The sequence below is a fragment of the Haemaphysalis longicornis genome, unplaced genomic scaffold, assembly GCF_048455015.1.
Source record: "Haemaphysalis longicornis isolate Haplotype H1 unplaced genomic scaffold, Haemaphysalis longicornis Haplotype H1 scaffold_9, whole genome shotgun sequence".
NCBI classification, from domain to species: Eukaryota; Metazoa; Arthropoda; class Arachnida; order Ixodida; family Ixodidae; genus Haemaphysalis; species Haemaphysalis longicornis.
Window position 1 is genome coordinate 126,420,071 of NW_027526460.1, and position 15,589 is coordinate 126,435,659.

Genomic DNA, 15,589 nt, shown 5'->3' on the forward strand with positions numbered 1-15,589 from the left:
TAGCCGCTACGCCAACGCACCCAGTCGGATAAAGAAGCACTACAGTGCTGTCGTATTCACAACCCTACGAATTTTCGTTAAATGCTTGGCACGGCCTCAAAGGGTTCCTTAGGAGGATAGTAATCCAGACGTAAATAAATTAGGCTGCAATAATTTTTAACTTTTTAAAGGCACTAAAAGCGGGAAAGAAAAAAATGAAGGAAGCTCACACTAACGCGCAAGACTTGAACGTAGCGAAGCTGTACGCAACCTTTATGAGCATCACGATGGTTCAAGTCCATGATTGCAGTTGATTTGCTTCTTCTGCGCTGCCTCAACGACCTATACTCCATCATTGTTGCTATAAGTGTGAGCTCCCTTCATATTTGGGAAGCGATAATCATTGGACATCACCTTGGAGAATCGTAAGCTATGACGCGTCTTTCTCGTTCCGAGAAAGTGTGGCCACGATAGCGGCGAACGCTGGAGACTTTCTTGCTCTGAGCAAGTGTTACCACAATTACGATGAACGCTGGAGTTGTTTTTTTTTTTTTCAATCTTGGCCAATCTCCCTAAGTGCGTGCTCCAGGGACGCTGGGCGGTCGCCCTAGCCACGCACACACGAGCGCTCAGCAATAGAGAGTTTTAGCACAGCGGCCAGCGTCCGCTAACGCTACTGCGGCGGGTGGCGGGGCCCGACTGGGCAGGTACGGATTCGTTCCGCAGGGACGGTCGCCCGCCTCGCGGAGCCCGCGCATTCGTTCGAGTGAGGGGCGACCTTCTCGCCCTCCCCGCCCTGCGTAGTCGTTTTCCGGTAACCCGCCGCCGTAGCGTTAGCTGACGCTAGCCCCTAGGCTAAAACTATCTATTGTCATGGTTTTTTTAACTGCGGGGTGGTCGCCGCGAAGAACGCGATCACGTGAGCTCGGCATTTTAGATGCCACGCATCTCATTCATCCGTCTTGTCTCTGCATCCGGCGTCGGCATCGTTGTCGTCGGCGTCCACCCCTCCCCCATTCTCCTCGCCGCGCCAGCTTCGCTCTCCGCCGCTCACCCCCTCTCCTCTCCGATAGCGAACACTCTCTCGCGAGGGGCATTGGATTGGATTCGATTGGATTGGATTGGCTTGGCTTGGCTGGATTGGCTTGGCTTGGCTTGGCTTGGATTGGATTGGATTGGATTGGATTTGGTTTGGATTGGATTAAAGTGGATTTGGTTTGGATTGGATTAAAGTGGATTGTGTTGGATTGTGTTGCGTCATAGCCGCGGCAGACGCACTGGCGCCGGCGCGTCCCCTCACCGTTATGCGCGCTATAAAACGCGGTGCCTGCGCCGCTCCGCTCCATCGTTCCAGCGCCGTTCCTCCGCTGTCCAACGCTGCAACGGGAACCTCCTATGCGTCGCATCTACACAGGGGTTCCCGCGATGGGAGGTGGGAGTTTTTTTCTTGGTATTTTTAACTGCAAACACCATGCTCTAACGATCTACTAAACAACTTTGCTGTTAAAACAAAATGGACTTCGTCGCCTTGCGGACCACTGCGCTGCTGCTTCCCGTCCGCGCCGCGTTGGCGTCTCTTAAAGGAGCACTGACGCCAATTTTTGGCGTTAATATTATTGCACAGTTCGCTTCCTTCACTCAACAGAACACCCTGGCTGAAATATGAGCGGCCTGCGACGCGAAGAACATAGTTCAATTGGATCGCATTTATCGCGCCGACGGAGCAGCGCGCGGAGCGGCACTCAGCAAATGGACATCAGCGTGACATCACTTCAGGAGAGCAAAAAGAAGTGACGCGCAGGGCTCGCCAAAAACTCGTGACATCACTTCACGCGCGCGACCCCACGAGCGGCGAGCGGGCGCAACACCCTCTCAAGCGGGCACCGGTGACGTCCGCACAAAGCGGTGACGTCAAACCGGGAGGCTGTCATATGCGCCGTTCGGGAGGAAAGCGCGGGAATTTGAAACAAACGATTTTCAAGCCGTTCAATGTAATTAACTATCGCGAACTGAAGTATTTGAAGTGCTGTTTCAGGTTCGCCAGACCATTAAGCATCGATAAAGGCCATAAAAGTGTAACATAAAATTTTCGTATCAGTGCTCCTTTAAGGGCGGTGAGTTCCAGTGGGCAGGGTAAATATTGTGACGCAGGTGCACGCGCATGCGCGTCCCTGCACGGCCGCCAGTGCAGCGCGTGCTCGCAGCAGATGTCCCGGTACCTTCATATGCCACTTGTATTCGGTAAAAACCACCAACACGTCAAATACGACAATTTCGAGGGTTTTTCTTTCGGGTTTATGCGTGCCCGGCATAATACGCGAATGTTTTTTTTTTTTTTCAAGCACTCCAGCAAGCAGCGGCGCCTGCAGTGGCGCCTGCAGCTTTTGCGTATTCCACTCCTGCCTATTTCAGGCATGCCTTTGTTTATTTCATCCTCGTATGATTACTTATCGCCGTCATGCACTGCGCATGCGCAGCTACCGCGAACTCGTGGACTTCGACTACCTGGTGGTGATTCTCACGTTCATCATTCCTTGGCGGCGCTGGTACAATGACCAGGTGCTCGATTTCCGCCATATGGTCAGGCGCCTGCCCTGGGGTGCCTTCCTTATATATTTCGGCAGCTTGCACCTGGGATTCATCATCAAGGCACGTATAGCACACTTTTTTCTGTGCACCCATATACGTGTTACACCTTCCGCGGACCTAGTTAGATGTATGTGCTATAGCGCTTTTAGGTGCCCTTTAAAAATCGATTATGTCCAAATCACTCACTATTTGCAGCTCAAAATTTGCAAGCATCATACGGTATATTTCGTGAACTGGCACCCGAATTTTTTTTTTTGGCCCCGATTGATGGCACCGATGTTCCGCTACGTGTCAAACATGATGGTCTGTGTGGGCCATCGCCATTAGGTGAAATGTGCATACGTTTGATTTGAAAGTAGAGGTCACCGAACCATAACAAAATAGGCCATAAAATGTGAGCTTCAGGCCAGATTTGTACTCGATCGAGTAAAGGGCTCAGAATTAATGAATATTCACCGAAGCTTATGTGGCTATAGTGTTCCACGTATTTTCATGTCTGCGAACAAAAAGTAACGTGCCTTACAAGGGTGACGCGTGTTATATCGCGAGGTGTCGGAATACGAACGTCCCCGTGTGTGCTATTAGCACGCCGTCCCCATTGAATTCGACGCCGATGAAACATTGACTTCTACCTTAAGTATACACGACTCAGCATTTAGACAGGCCTTTTGTGGGGATTGGTTATTACAGCTTTTTCAAGACAGAAAAGGATTTCAACCTCAAGCTTATTTATATCATCTCTCGGATAGAAATTTTGAGAGGATTAGTTAATAATACGCACCATTTTCAACATAAAAATTATTTCAGCCTAAAACTTATACGTATCACTTGGATATGCACTTTGAGTACAGTCGGCAAAAGGCTTGTCTATAACGCGCGAGCGACGTGCTCCGGACTGCGCGGGAGCCACCTAGTGATAACGCCTGGTTTGAGACGGGTACAATGTGAGCATGCGCGGCCCGTATCAGCGCGATGGGTGTGTCCCTTCTCACTGTGCCCGTCGCCTTGGCTTTCACGCCTTCTTTCGCAGTGAGAAGCGCTGCATGCCTGCGCTGCCGGGCCGGGAAACAATGGCGGAGATTACCCGCCTTGGCGCGCGCTGTGCCAGTTTTTCGTCTGCATTGGCTTTGACGCCCAGCTGTTCATTGTGTCATCGTTCTGCCAATACGCTGCATGAGTAGCGCGTGCACCACTATCCGGTTTCTGCGCTAGGCACCTCACTGCTGATGGGCTAACGCCACAATACCTAATGCACTGTGCAAGCGATCACGGACCGATATCTAGTCACTCTAGAACACCGGCAGAGATGCGTTTTCCGCTATTGTTGTTCGTTTTCTCGCATGCAAAAAAAAAAAAAAAAACCCTGTTTAAATTGCGCATGGCTCCGCGAAAATTCAGCGTTGCACGTAATTAAACGCAGCCACGGCTGCACTAACAATCGCACATCTCCACAATTGTTTCCCGGCCCGGCAGCTCAGGCAGCGCTTCTCACGGCGAAAGAAGGTACGGAAGCACATAGCAACCGTGTCTTAGTCTTATGGCACGTATTACTCTAGCAAGCAGACTGGCCCACGCCGCAGCTTCCTTAGAAAACAGACTTCTGCGGGGATGGTGTGCCCCTGTTTTATTCCGACGCCATCACGTTCAATTGTAACGCGGCACGCACTATTCTATAACTTTTAAGTTTCCAATTCAGTTTTGTGAAGCAAGCATATTAGCTCCTTAAAGCTCGTGATTTCCAATCCCTGGTCAATTTCGAAATGGGCATATGCCACGAAAAAATGAACAAGGACAACAACTTTTGTTCCACTCCTGGTGGCGTGCGGAGATATACCCCGGCCGCATTCGGGTTGAGCCCAGTGCGCAGTAAAAGCACTGGGCACAAACTGCCCAGTCGCGTGTTCGAATACCACGAAAACTATGTTGTCTTTTTTTATTTACTCCGTACAGCGGCGGCCCTTTTCTTGGCTGGACAACGACACTTTTTCGCCCCGTGGTCTACTTAAAGGGACACTGAAGTGATTTGTAAACATTGCGGGATTACTAGCGCAAATTGTAGTCTGGAGTATCTCGGCCACGTTTCGACCACTCTCGCTGCGTCTACGCCACTTTATTCAGTAGAAAAATAAATCCGAAAATGCTTTCCTCCTCTCTGCATCCTCCTTGCCGATTTCCTATGACGTTCGTATGACGTCAAAGCGAGATGGCTTGGTTTGACTGCGCGACTGCACAGCTCGCCAACACTCCGACAGAATCAGTCGGCCCAGCGTTTAGCCGGCCGGCCTTCGGCGGGTCGTCACAACTGTTTCGCTCAGTTGAAACTAAGCCACGACACGTTTGTGCCTGGAAGAATGCGCCTTTAGTTTGTTAGTTGGTAAACTGTAGCAAGCTGTAGGTCCAAGTCGCTCCACTCACGAGCACATGCTACGCTTCGCTGACTGGTACGCGAGTAGAAAAATGTAAGGCCAACTGAAGGCGGGAGAAGAGTCAGCGAAGTTAATATAGAACTAAGGAATGAAAATCCACCAGAACTTTTATTCTGCAGCGTGAAACCAGGGTGCAGGAAGCACTTTTTCGCGCTGGGTGAACAACCACAGCGGTCAGCAGCACGACCACACAGCAGCGATCGCTTTTCTGCCTAAGGAATGCAGTCGTTACAAGTGAGGTATTTGTGGAAATCTGGGGCTTATTGCACGAGCGCAATTCAAGAAATATTCAAATACGATGCTTGTAATGCAATAAATAAATAAATATATAAACTGGCTACATATTATACACTTTATATTTCCACCCCTGCCATCGCTGACTTATGGCCGAGTGGTATGGAGCACTAAGGACGGTTTTGCAATTCGCAAGTTCGAATCCCAGTAGCGCATGCTTTTTTTCTTTCAAGTGGGCAACGCTTTCTATACTGAATTCCCGATTTTTGCGCTGTAACCTTCATTGCTCCACGAGCGAGTTAGAAGAACACGTGCAGACTTACACTACGCACTGGCGAGTTCTCGTTGGCATGGTGTTGTCATAAGCACCGACTGCTTGCGGGCATAGTCCCGAATAAACCGACCCTTGGCCTCGGATGCTTAACGTCGGACGCTGAGCATGTTGTTTCACAGAACTAAAACCGAAACTGGTGTGAATTAATTCAAATCTTGAACATCGTCCAATCACGTAGCACCTTGCATGGACGTCACTGCTTTGGTTGGTGCCGCCGCCGCAGACAACGCATGTTAGTTTTTTTTTATTTCGGGCTTTATAAAATAAATACCGCCTTATCGACCGGATAAAAGATGAAAAGTGTGTTTATTCCAGAAGGGTATGCTGACAGGCCAGTTGGAACATTGTTAGACTAAGAAAAACAGCGCAAACAACGGGACGAAGAAAGGTAAGACTAAGCGCCTGTGGTTTAGTCTTACCTTTCTTCATCCCGTCGTTTGCGCTGTTTTTCTTAGTGTGTTTATTTGAGCCAGTCTACGCAGTGCGAGCGAAAACAGGAGCTTGAAAATTCACTTCAATGTCCCTTTAAAGCTCTCTCCTTAATTATAAGATTTCTCATAGGTTTGCTGCTGCAAGACCCGCATCGGCCATGTTTACGTTCACACAATCCCCTCTTTGTCCGCGTTTCAAGCGCTTACGTGTCTAGTTTCTTCCCGCTTTTCGGGGCGGTGGTCTGGTCGCCCAGACAAGTTACCATTCTCCATTTTGAATTTCACTTGTTCGCTACTGGTAGTCGTAACGGGGAGGCCGCGCATAGCAAGGACTAAGGCTTCGCTCGTCGTCCACCTCCAAAGGGTGGAATGGCACATGATTTTTTTTAAATGTCTATTAACGCATTACAACACGTTCAGTGCATATTAAGAATCAAGACCTTTCAGGCAACAAGCAACAGCTACCTGCGTGTCGTAAAAGTACTTTTTCCTAGCGATATACTCTCACGTGACCATATTTTTACGGTTTCGGTAGGATGAGGGCAGCACAAAATGTTGGAAAATAAAGTTAAAAAACTAGTCACGCAGCAGTCTATACTCGGTTACAACTCAAGAACGGCACCACCTCATGTAGTGTATCACTCCGCCAAAGCGCCGGACCCATGACGTCAGCGCGCGCGCGTTTTGAAAGGGGTTTGCTATGAATGCGTGATATCGTCTGCCTTGTCTCACGCAGTTTGTTTGTCGTCACTGGAGTCGTTTATAAGCACATTAAGTCCGAAAAATCACGGGAACGGCTCACGCCATGTTCAAAATATTCCCAGTAACGCCCTACTTGCGCCGCGCGGTGAAATATCCGGCTACGGTGATAAGGGACAGCGGCAACTTCCGGTGCCGTTCTTAAGTTGTCACCGAGTATAGTACGCAGTAAACATACGAAACTCAGTAAGCGAGTGGCGCAACACACACAAGGCTTTCCTGGTCAATGTGCCCGGTAGAGAGGTGGGCATGCACACTGAAAGCGTTCTTTTACCGCTTCACAGTAAAAGAACGCTTTCTGAGATATTATCGCGAAATATCCAGCAAAACCAACCTCATTACAATAAAAGTGGCATACTGGGCTCACTCTACAGGCACAAGCAACTTTTGGCATTTTGAATTTTAATTTGCTCACTTCAATCGGGGCAATTTTTTCGACTTAGCTCGTACGGGCCCGCGCGCACGCAGGAATTCGGACTGGCATCGTGGCTTTCGAGTCGCGTGGGCTCCATTTCTTCTCCCAACATGCACGTAGCCCAACTGGTGCTGACTGGTTCCTCGGCGCTCCTCACCGAAATGATCAGCGACGGCCCCACTACTTCCTTGCTCATGCCAGTAACTGTGCAATTCGTAAGCGACCTTGTTGTGGCCATTCCTCCTTCCGCACCGTATTTCCTCTCCTTTAGGCTACCATTCTGCCATGGTGGCCGCATTAAATGGAGCCGTGTAACCCACAATCGGGCATTTTCCGGGCAAACAGTGCAAGGCAGGGAGGAGGGGTTGGTGTTGAACGCGCACCACGTGCGGTTATTCAGGGTTAGCTCGCCGAAAACGCCCCAAATGAATAACTATGGCTACGTCGTCCACTTAAAATATGGTGCGTCAAATGCTTCGTGGAAGCAGTTAAAGAAAACGAATAGAAACGGTTATTCTGTAAAGGTGAACAACAACGTACCATTGGCATTTACAGTATGGCTCCGTTTGCTTTTACAGGATAAATAGCAGTGAGCGTGGTGAGTGAGACCTCCTGCAGTGATCTGTGAGATATGAGATATGAGAGATATGAGATATGAGCAGTGAGTGAGATATGGGAGGGAGATCTCCTGCGAACCCCGAGGGCAGATGGCCATGTTTGAATTGTGACCTGGTCTGGTTAAAAAATAAGATGTCCAGATGAGGCTGAATTATACAGACGCAATCACAATACGGAAGACTCCAACTGCCACATTAATTAACCGTGGCGCGCAAGCATGCGGCTTGGGTATACTCTTGTTTAAACACTACCTCCCCATAAACGAACGGCGATATTCACGCCTCTGTGCCCTCAGCAGCTGCGCACCGAGGCGGCAATCAGTTAGCAATGCACTATGGGCTGTCTCGACAGGGCAGGTTACCAACCGGTCACCGTGTAACAAAAACATTTCGAGAGAAGACAGCTGTCCATTTCTATGAGCTATCCCGCAATAAACGGGATATCACAGCACCCAGTCGATCAGCTTACATGAATGTTATAATAGCGTGTATTATTTCCGAACGCACCAAGCTTTTTCAGATTGCTATAATTTACATGCAGTGCGCAAGCCCTCTCTCTGTCTATAAGAGTATCATAGGTTCCCGCTCCGGGCAAGACCAGTTTTTGCAAGCTGCTTCCTTTGGGATGGGCCGGCCATCCTTATCTACCGCGTCTGGCACATTAGTTTCATGCATATTCCTAGCACTTTAGTGCCCTTTACATGGATGCTACTCGCCGGAAAACCAAGGAGCTGCACTACTGCCTCATTTGTGTAAACGTGGGTAGTTGGGTTAAAGACTGGTAGTGCTTTTATAGTGCTGAAACTTGGTCACACTCATTTACGCCTCCCTGCAAAGGAAGGCTTCAGTAATGCAGAATTTTGACTTCCTGAAACGAGGGAGCTTGGGCCAGAATACTTGGTCCGGAAGGGAGTACCAGGGAATGCAGAATAGGTTTACAGCATTTCCGAGAGGGTAGTGCAGGTTAAAAGTACTACATACCTTTGCACTAACTTCTAGCGATGATGATGAGGTTGACAAAGAAGTTTCTGTGAGTTGAGGTTCTACGCCGATATAAAATTGCCACTGCATAACCTGAACATTCAGTAGGAGATTTTATTCTGGTACTTAGGAGGAGAGAAAGGTAGAATAGAGCAGGCTGGAGAGCGGGCAATGAATATCTTCGGAATGTGCAATCGCCGACGTGAAACACACAATAATCGTTCGGAGAGAAATAACCTCATAATAAGTCGTATCTTTTGCAAGCAGAACAGTCAGAAAAGGACAGAGTAAAGCCCTAACCAGGAGACCTAAAAACAAAACCGATTTCGTCAACTGCCAGCCCACGCAAATTTTCAGCATGTTAAAGGCCTAAAAAGGGTTCTAAAGGTTGCGAATTTACGTGCGCAATCACTGGAGTACTATGCAAGGAACGTCCTGCCGCACAAAATCGTTTAAAAACGTTGAGTATTAGCCGAGTTATCGTTCGTTAAAAAGGGCCAGTAATAAGGCCTGGAGCTCTTTCCCTCCCATCACGCCTCCAAACCACTGTGGAAGCTGTGACGTCACCGACCAGGCGCAAGAACACCTAGAGAAACAGGGCAAGGTTTGAGATGCGCGCAGCCATTGGCTCCGCTCGGCGGTACGTCACACTTTTCTTTTAGCAACTGACGCACAGGCTCCTCCCACAACTGCCGAGCGGGGCCGGTCGGTCCGCTCGAACTGCCTGGCGGCCGTGCTTCTCGCGTCGGCTGTGGTCGCGTGGGCACGTCAGTTTTAGAATAGGGGAAACGAGTGTTTGAAGGCCAGGTAGAAGGATCCCAAACACAACATGCTCGCTCATGGCAGTAATAGAACAAGGATACCGACGACTATCCACAAGCTAGCATTTCCTCATGCAGCGCTGTCGCGGCGAACAAGCATCGCCGGGGTTATAGAGTTATATAGACAAAGCCACGCCGACGACGATCATCAGCGCAATCTTTCACTGCACCATCACCCCTCTCATGCATTTATAAACTGATTTTCAGCGATAGTCCCGCTCTGGAGGGCGGTGACAAGTTTTAGCTGCTGCGGTGTATGCCGTATCGGGCATACACCGCCGATCGGCTACAGTATTTAAAGGGGCCCATCAATAGCGGCGCCGTACTGTTCAGTGGTTCGTGCGTCATAGAGGCTGCGTGAGAGCATTCTGCCGCACGCCAGAGCGAGGCAGTATGGCGGCGAGGAAGCGGTAGGTAAACAATGAAAGAAAGAAGCGATCTTTTTTAAATGCAGAGCATTTCAGTAACTCACGATGTCACCCGCGTTGACGTCTGTCGTAGTCCGCACCGTCGTTGTCCGCACCCCTCCCCCTACACTATATAAAAAAAATACTATCCGGCGCCTGGTTTCGATCCCTCGACCCTGCGAGCGGAACGCAATGTACATGGTGCTCTACCCACTGCGCCACAAAGCCGACACAGAATGGGAGGCTACGAACGCACCTTATATCCTTGACTCATTCAAACTACGCCAAGAAGCTGCTGATACAACGCATTCACTACCACCAACTCCCCAAACACTAAACGTTAACGCAATACACCCACCCCCTATGCGACGCATTTACTCGAGTCCCCCTCGCGGAGAGATGGGCCCAATTTTTTTGCGTGTTTGTGCGGCCCCTGCTTTACGCAGAGGTGTAATATTTCGTATACGTTGTCGTGGAGGGGTACCGTAGCGATTCCGCGATTGAAATAGAAGCCTACGGAAGCCTATTTAGGGCACCTTTAAGGCTATAAGCAAGATTAAAGGCAGTGGTCTTATTATGTTGGGAGCACGATTAGGCTGTACTTAAGAAACTAAATGGCGATGCTAATGACCAGAAAGAAACCCAAAACTTTCGCTCAGTAGTAGGCAATGTGCAGGAGTTTTAACTAGGGCTCGATAATCAATTTGTGCTTAAAGAAAAGCAGGTAAGCATTTCTCCGGTAAACTTCATGACGAAATATAGCTGTAGCTGTCTCGGAGCCAGTAGAACCTGTATGAGGAAGGGAACCTGGAAAGAAAACTGGTGAGGGCCATCATTATGAAATGCAGAATCATGAAAGCGTCAAGCAGCAGGAAACAAAAAAGAGTGACACAAATGCCAAAACTAACACAAATTCGTGATCTTCGTACCTTCAACAACATGACAACGATGGCGGAAAAATTAAAGTGAGACAAAATTCACAGCAATAAAGAAGAAGAAATCGATTGGCAAAGACAGAATGTAAGCACCAAGGCCAAAAGTAGTAACCTATGGGCTTACACCATGGATACGATAGACTACCGAATGACGACATAACTACAAGAATCAGTACTGCATGACGGAGGAATAGAATGTGTAGAAGACACTGGCAACCTCTCTCATAAAACCAAGGACGCATTAAAAAACAATAAAACGGAAATGCCCTCGCCTAGGTGGCAAAGAGAATTAGCAAAGCGATCAGAACTGGTTAACGTATCCCAAGTCATTATCCCCGAGGAAATATGCGCGCGCCTGTACACCAGCAACATTACGGCATTACTCACAGGACGAACTAGGTGCGCAAGAACCCAATAGCAAATAAAGAGAAGTGTCAGGAGACGACGTAATTATTGCGGTGCTGCAAAACTCAGATATATTCCAGAAAAGCTTGCAAAGTTAGTCTACAATGCCGCAATTAATTCATGCTGTCTCTCGCCAAGAAAAAAAAAACTCATCAGCCTTTCCCTTCTGTAAAGGAGGACCAGCAGCGAAGCTCGAGCGCCGATATGCGTTGGCCGGATCGCAGTCCACGAACTGCACGAAAGAAAACACGTTTGTTAGTGATTTGCAATTGAGCATACTTCTTAGTTAATTAGATGAATGAAACTTGGAAAACACGTTTTTAAGTAATTTGTGATTAAGAATACTTCCCCGTTACTTACATGAATAAAACTTGGAAGGACTAGGAAGGAAATTTATTCTTACGGACAAACATGGGGCTACCCGTTTTCCTCATGTATAAGCTGTTTGATCGTAGGGTTAAACGCGCCGACGCAACGCAGGCGACGAGGCGTGCCGTAGTGGAGGGCTCCGGATTATTTTTGACCACCTGGGGATCTTTAACGTGCGCCCAAATCTCGTACACACGGGTGTTTTTGCTTTTCGCCTCCACCAGAAAAGCGGCCGCCGCGGCCGTGAATTGAACCCGCGACCTCGGGCTCAGCACCGCCACGCCATAGCCACTGAGCCACGGCTGCGGGTTACTCATGTAGAAGAAGCACGTGGATTGACAGTAGATGGGAATTTCACAATACTTAGGACTTCGCTGTGATATACGTAATAACGGAAGTAGATAAAACTCGGCGTAATTTTAAAGCCGTCTTAGCCGCTATTTTTCGTGTAATTTGTTTCAAAATGGTCTACAGGCGTTTTTTGTAACCATACTCCTTCCGTAGACAGGAATTCTGTAACGTTTCTCACTTCACTGTGAACAAAATAATTATTACAAGTAAATGAAACTATGCGTAACGATAGAGTTGTAATGTCAGTATAATTTTTTCAAGGTACCTGCATTAGATTTTGAGCTACAAAGCGTTCGCGAGAAACTAGAGAGAAAATTTTATGTGTGTGTTGACACGACGCGTAGACGAGCGAACATCGACAAACGCCGGAGGGTAGCTATATACAGCTTAGCTGTACAACGCCGACAAAACTTTAATCCTCAAAGAATTTCTTATTAATTAGCCTCACCGGTCTGTTCCCCGTTCCACAAGCTATTTACGAAGGTAATAGTTAACCGCATAAGTGACTGTGGCTTTCCACAAACCGGGAGAACGAACAGACAAGGTATGAAAAACCTTACTCGGAAATAGACAAAATTCATGTCATCAACCAAACTGTCAGAAATAAATCAGATTTAGAATGACCCGCGATGGGGTGCGTTGGGAATCGCTCTTGAGTTGTTACTAATAGGCCACCGCTGCCACTAAAAAGAGGGGAATATAACCAATATGGTGCTAACTAGGCTTGCAAAAACGCTGCCTATTCTTCAACACCTTGAAAGAAATTTATGACCAGCCTCAGCAGCAATATAAAGAACGATTATGGGTGTAATGCCTACGAAGGGAAAGTGAGCTTCATTGCTGAGGGATTTAAATTACACGTAAAAGACATCCTAGTTCCGATAAAGGAAAGAGTTGAAGTTGCGAGGAACATGTGATGGTAAGAACGGAAGCGGATGAACTACCCGAATAACAGGATAGATACCGCGATACTGTGATACCGGATTAAAAAAACGCAATCACATGTTCGGTTTAGGGAAAATTAACCAGGTGCCGCGGAAAGCTGTTAGTTTGGAGTCTATAAAAGAAGCCTTCGTTTTGTTGAGGAATAAAGTGGCTGACAATAATGATCAATGTCTGGTATAATAGGCAAATTAAACGCGCACCGTGCTGCAGCGCGCTGCTGTAAGGAACCATGTGGCAATACGAAACAATTTCTGTTCTTATTGTATTTTTAATGTTCCTGACAATTGCCTGCTCGTTTGCGGCTAATTTTTGTAGAGACATGTTTCTGCTACGGCTGTGCGGAAGCACACAGCCCCGTTTCTGCTACGGCTTGAACCTTTTTTTTTAACTTGATGTCAAATCTCTTTTGGGTGGCATGATAGCGGGTCTACTTTGGAGAGGTATAGAGGCACATAAACGCAGCCGCTGTTTTTACGGTTTGTGAGTGGGAAAAACTATAGGGCAGCATGTCCATGCAGATAGGCAGACGACAACAACAAACGAACAAGCAACGCAATGAATAATTTTTAGGGGCGGAGGCAGTTAAGGGCTGCGGCTGTTGGCGTATCCTGTCGTCGTCGTAATCGTCGCCTCATGTAGTCACGGTACTAAAACACCGGGACACTCGTTTACGCCTCGCGCTGGAACGCTTCGTAACGCGTACTAAAAACACCAGGACAGTCGTTTACGCCTCGAGCAAGAGATGCTTCGTGCTTCAAAGACGACACTTTTACAGCAAAGCTGTCTACCGACCAACGGTTTCATCTCCGTTGGAAAAAACGCCGAGGCGTTAAGAGTACACATATACACTGCATGCTTCGCCCCTCCCCAGGTTCCACGTTAGGGGAGATCGCCAGGGAGTGATTCTTCAGCTTAAAAAAGGACGTAATATGTATTTATTCTATGTGTTATAATACTAGGCAAATTGAAGTATTGTTGTAGTAGATGGTAAGCATGACGAATAGAAATAAATTATTTGCTGCGCCAAATATGTGCGTTATTTTAGGATTTAGCCTAAGCTGTCCAGTGTGCGAAAAACGTCCTTGTTCCTGCCTGGTACAGAAAATGGCTGCCGCTGTAAAAATTAAATAAAACGCACCTAATTCGCATGCGAATTGAACCCGGAACTACACAGTAAGAACCAAATGCTTCATCTCCGCGCTATCTAACCCTAGTTCCCCGTTGCCAGTGGTGGAACTGGGGTTCCGCCCCTGGAGCATTCTTTGGCCCTAGGGAATTGCTTACTATTACTTCACAGACACCCACAGATGAGTATCCCTGGATCGCTATCGAAAAAGAAATACTTAAGTGAGCACTGCGAACTTCAGCAGTGCCAGTAGTGGGGTGGCGTTGCATTATGGCTTAATATTTGCCTCACCACCATAACATCCCGTGTGCTGTGGTGTACCCTTTACAGGGAAGTCAGTGATGATGGCCTGGCACGAAGCGCTAGCCTCATAGCCAGACATGCTAACGTTGGCTTCACCACCATAACACCCTACGTGACGTGGTGCACCCTTTATAGGCAAGTCGGTGACGGCATGTAGGGAGAGACTGGTCTCATAGCTTTACATACTAACGTTGGCTTCACCACCATAACACCTCTTGTGCCATGGTGCACTCTTTACAGGCAAGTCAGTGATGACGGCCTGGCAGGAAGCGCTAGCCTCATAGCCAGACATGCTAATGTTGGATTCACCACCATAACACCCTATGTGCCATGGTGCACCCTTTACAGGCAAGTCGGTGATGGCATATAGGGAGAGGGTGGTCTCATTGCCATACATGCTAATGTTGGCTTCACCATCATAACACCCTATGTGCCGTGGTGCACCCTTTGCAGCCATGTCAGTGATGATGGCATGGCGGCAATTGCTAGTCTCACAGCCAGACATTCTAACGTTTCTTCACCACCAAGACACCTATGTGCCAGTGTGCATCCTTTACATGGAAGGCGGGGACAGATGGCCTTGAGGGAGAGGACGTCTAATAGCAGGATATGCTAACTTTTGCTTCACCACCATAACACCTCATGTGTCATGTTGCACCCTTTATCAGAATGTCTATTATAGATGGCCTGACGGGAAAGGCTAATGTGGTAGCCAGCCCGCCAGGCGCCAATAAATGCTTCAACGAGCTAAATATGATACGCTCTGCAAGCATGCGACAGCCACTTTACACGAAATCACAGCAAAAAACAAAGCAGAGACCAAAAAAAGCTCAGCTTGCACTAGTGGTGCAAGCGCGAAGAAACAGCAGAGCTGGAGGCTTCTCTTCCTGCTTTGGCGACACGGGTGTTGCAGCTGACATGACTTTCCGAACTTGCCGCTGAAAGTTCTCCAGGTCTTGCAGGCGCGGATCGTCAGGCCCGTAGGTTTTCAAGTCTCCCCCAAAGTAGACCGCGCTAGCACGCACTAGAACCCGCGGCAACACGCTTCGCGGCGAACTATAGAGTGTCTGTAGAGTGAACTCGGAGTCTGTGCACCCCATTTCAGCCGCGAACACACGTGACCTGGCGAGGAGAACAGCACGCAGGAGATCATGCCATGAAC

General features: G+C 48.2%; 1 protein-coding gene across 1 annotated transcript in view; it reads left to right on the forward strand.

Annotated features, from left to right (window-relative positions):
• Positions 1 to 15,589, forward strand: part of LOC144153416 (uncharacterized) — a 108,060-nt gene that overhangs the window by 59,045 nt on the left and 33,426 nt on the right. The window contains exon 12 of the mRNA XM_077685063.1: positions 2,457 to 2,628. Within this exon, the coding sequence (XP_077541189.1) occupies positions 2,457 to 2,628 (172 nt within the window). The remainder of the gene's footprint in view (positions 1 to 2,456; positions 2,629 to 15,589) is intronic.